We start from the raw sequence: 1140 nt of genomic DNA on the forward strand, positions 1-1140 counted from the left end.
GCGGGGAGGGCGGGTGAGGGCCATGGGAGCGGCGGCAGGCGAGCACGCCCCGGTGGCAGCACTGCCTGCCCCCACCACAAACACACACACAGCCCCGTGTGCATCTGCCCCAGGGGTTCCTCCCATCCCGGCCTAGACACAACCATGCACACTCACACCCTCTCCACCCAAGGCTACCCACCACCACCACCACCACCCACCCTTGGGAATCATGGGCTTGATGTAGCGGCCTCGGTCGTCGGAAAAGATCATGGTCTTGGCGCGCCCGGTGCGCCCCTGTGCCCGCTGCTGCTGCTGCGCAAACATGAGGATGGATGGATCCAGGATCACGCCCTCGCTCTCAAACATAAACTGCTCCGGGATCTGGTCGTTCTGCTGCTCCTGCTCCTCGTCCTGCGGGCAGGGCGGGGCGGGGCGGGGCCGCGGGAGGGTGGAGGAAGAGCGGGCGGGAGGGGCAGGGCGGGGCAGGGCAGCGTGTGGGGCCCGCGAGCAGGGCGGCGCCTCCCCGGATTTGTTTGCATCTCCCCGGCAGCCCCCGCCCCCACCTGCTCCTCGCTCTCGTCCTGCTCCTGCTCATCCTCGTCCTGCTGCTGCTCGTCCTGGGGCGGCGGCGGCGGCGGCGGCGGCGGCTGCTCCTGCAGCAGGCGGCGGGCGAGGAGGCCGGCGCTCAGCGCGCAGCGCCCCGCGGCCCGGCCTCCCACCCTCTACATCGGGCCCATGCTGGCAGCAGCAGGGCGCAGTACGGGGCCCTGCCGCTGCCGCCGCAGGAGGTGCAGCACGCATCCCCGCCATCACGACCACCCCACCCCACCCGCACGCACGGGCCTCGCCGCCGCCACCGGCACCTTCCCCAGCCAGCCTCCCCCCACGCCGCCCCCCCACTCACATCCTCTGGCGGCGGCATGTCCATGATGGTGGACCGCGGCAGGATGACCAGCTGCACCGCCTTCTGCAGGTCCTCGGGCTCCACCTTGTCCCGCCCCTCCAGCGCCGCGCTGGCCTTGGCCACCCGCACCCCAAACAGCTCCGCGCGGTGGCCCTGCACGCCGCCGCGCCGCGCCTCCTCAACCAGGTACCGCACCTGGCGCTCGCCGATGGACACCTCCTCCAGATACTCCCGCGCAAACACAATCTGGGGAG

General features: G+C 72.0%; 1 protein-coding gene across 1 annotated transcript in view; it reads right to left on the minus strand.

Moving 5' to 3' along the window:
• CHLNCDRAFT_55756 (hypothetical protein) overlaps positions 1–1140 on the minus strand; it is a gene marked incomplete at both ends in the record, with an annotated part of 2726 nt that extends 1586 nt beyond the window's left edge. Inside the window, 3 exons of the mRNA XM_005842625.1 lie at positions 201–393; positions 546–635; positions 887–1140. Of these exons, the coding sequence (XP_005842682.1) occupies positions 201–393; positions 546–635; positions 887–1138 (535 nt within the window). The remainder of the gene's footprint in view (positions 1–200; positions 394–545; positions 636–886) is intronic.

Source organism: Chlorella variabilis (genome assembly GCF_000147415.1).
Source record: "Chlorella variabilis unplaced genomic scaffold CHLNCscaffold_178, whole genome shotgun sequence".
NCBI lineage: Eukaryota > Viridiplantae > Chlorophyta > Trebouxiophyceae > Chlorellales > Chlorellaceae > Chlorella > Chlorella variabilis.